Source organism: Oratosquilla oratoria, unplaced genomic scaffold (genome assembly GCF_046742065.1).
Source record: "Oratosquilla oratoria isolate Oo_2021 unplaced genomic scaffold, ASM4674206v1 SCAFFOLD126, whole genome shotgun sequence".
Classification (NCBI taxonomy): domain Eukaryota; kingdom Metazoa; phylum Arthropoda; class Malacostraca; order Stomatopoda; family Squillidae; genus Oratosquilla; species Oratosquilla oratoria.
In genome coordinates this window covers 225,001-226,782 of record NW_027467482.1, presented here as the reverse complement: position 1 = coordinate 226,782, position 1,782 = coordinate 225,001, and the positions used below count along the sequence as shown (strand labels likewise).

At 37.1% G+C, this 1,782-nt stretch overlaps 1 protein-coding gene across 1 annotated transcript in view; it reads left to right on the top strand.

The window, feature by feature from the left end:
• Window positions 1–875: 875 nt before the first annotated feature.
• LOC143022610 (uncharacterized) overlaps window positions 876–1,782 on the top strand; it is a 2,024-nt gene continuing 1,117 nt past the window's right edge. The window contains exons 1-2 of the mRNA XM_076180905.1: window positions 876–941; window positions 1,742–1,782. The exon at window positions 1,742–1,782 is cut by the window's right edge and continues 24 nt beyond it. Of these exons, the coding sequence (XP_076037020.1) occupies window positions 930–941; window positions 1,742–1,782 (53 nt within the window). The 5' untranslated portion in view covers window positions 876–929. The remainder of the gene's footprint in view (window positions 942–1,741) is intronic.

The window sequence follows — 1,782 nt, the reverse complement described above, 5'->3', positions numbered from 1 at the left end:
GAGACCAGACATAAGGCTGAGATTGAGAAGTTTGCAGGAGTGACGTGGTAGAGGTTGGAGCGGTCATGTGAATCATGGAATGTTATGAAGGAGGCTTTTGTTCGGCAGTGGACTCAGAATGGCTGATTATATAAATATATATATATATATATATATATATATATATAGATATATATTTGTGTCAATTGACAATTGGAATTAAACTCTTCTGCTGGGATTCGAACCCTTGCCTGAGCGGCTTGTCGTTTCGTTTTGAAGGGTCGAGATGGAGTAGTGGCTACGGTCCTTGTCTTGTAAAGACGCAAGCCGCTCAGTCAAGGGTTCGAATCCCAGCAGAAGAGTTCAATATATATATATATATATATATATATATATATATGTATGTATATATGCATATATATATATATATATATATATATATATATATATATATATATATATATATATATAAGTAGAGAGAGAGACAAAACTAAAAATGAAATGCATAATTCCTTCACCCGAGAACATTGTGTCAAACAGAATCCTGAAGAAGGGGTGGTTTATGAAAAAAATTACTTGAAATGTAATATTACCTCGTGAAATTTATGAATAAAGCCATCCATCTCCCGTTTTTTAGTTTGTATTCACATTAGGAGATATACCGTCTTTATTTTCGCGATGCCAAACGTTATATAAATTCATGACCTTTCGGTAATAATAACCAGATTTTTGCAAATAATCGTGTCTATAATACGAATTAATTACGCTGAAACCTGGGTCGGATATTCAAGAAGAACCGAGGAGAAGAAAAGGTGAGAGAGAATTCAAGGTGAATCCAGTTCACGCGCTCCGCTTAAATAGAGAGAGTCGGTTGCAGTGGACGCCATTCGGGGATTGCTTGTCCGAGCTTAATATACTGTAGCTCCTGTAACCCACAACTTGATCCGAAAATGAATTCTAAGGTAAATTCTCTCTCCATCTAACGTTGTCGTGCACTATTACTTTCAACCAAGAAAATGCATCTGTACGTAAATACCTCAGAACTTGAGTTGCACTTCGCGACCACATGCGAACTGAATATATAGATGGGTATTCTTTGCAACTAAAGTAGTGAAACACGATCAAACGGAATCCCAATCCTCTTGTATTTCTTTACTATCGCTAAGAGAGTTTCGTAGGCAATGGACAGAGCTTCTATACTTGGGAACGGCGTAGCTCCCAAGCGATGGTAAATGAATAGAGGTGGTAAAGGAGGGCACGGAGCCGAGTTATGATCATTCCGTTTTATCTGGATTTTTCACTATTACTAAGGCGCACTGGGATTTGATCTTGTCTCCTAACTACAGTATAAAAGAGAAAATTGGAAAAGAGCGTATAGGAAAATCTTAAGGAGAGGGTAGAACGGAGGGATAGAAGAAGATAAAGTGATGAGTATTCCTATTTAATTGGAAATTTCAATACCACTGACGTGCATTGAGCTTTGACCTCGTCTCCTAGTTTGAAAGAGAGAGCTGGAAAAGAGTGTGTAGGCTATGCCGACGGCCCTAAGAGGGGTTTACCAGTGACGAAGTAACAGTAGCTAGAAGGAGGTATTATTTTTAACTAAGTCATTTCACATATCTTACAAACACAGTGTTATGCATTATATAAAAGTCTGGTGCACATAATATCAAGTTTCATATTTCATAGATAGTGCATTATCTCATGAAATGATATTTCTAATTTCCACGATAATTATTTCTTTTCTTTTACCTAACCGCAGGTGTGCTTTCTTCTTGTGCTTCTATGCTGCTCTGCCTCAAT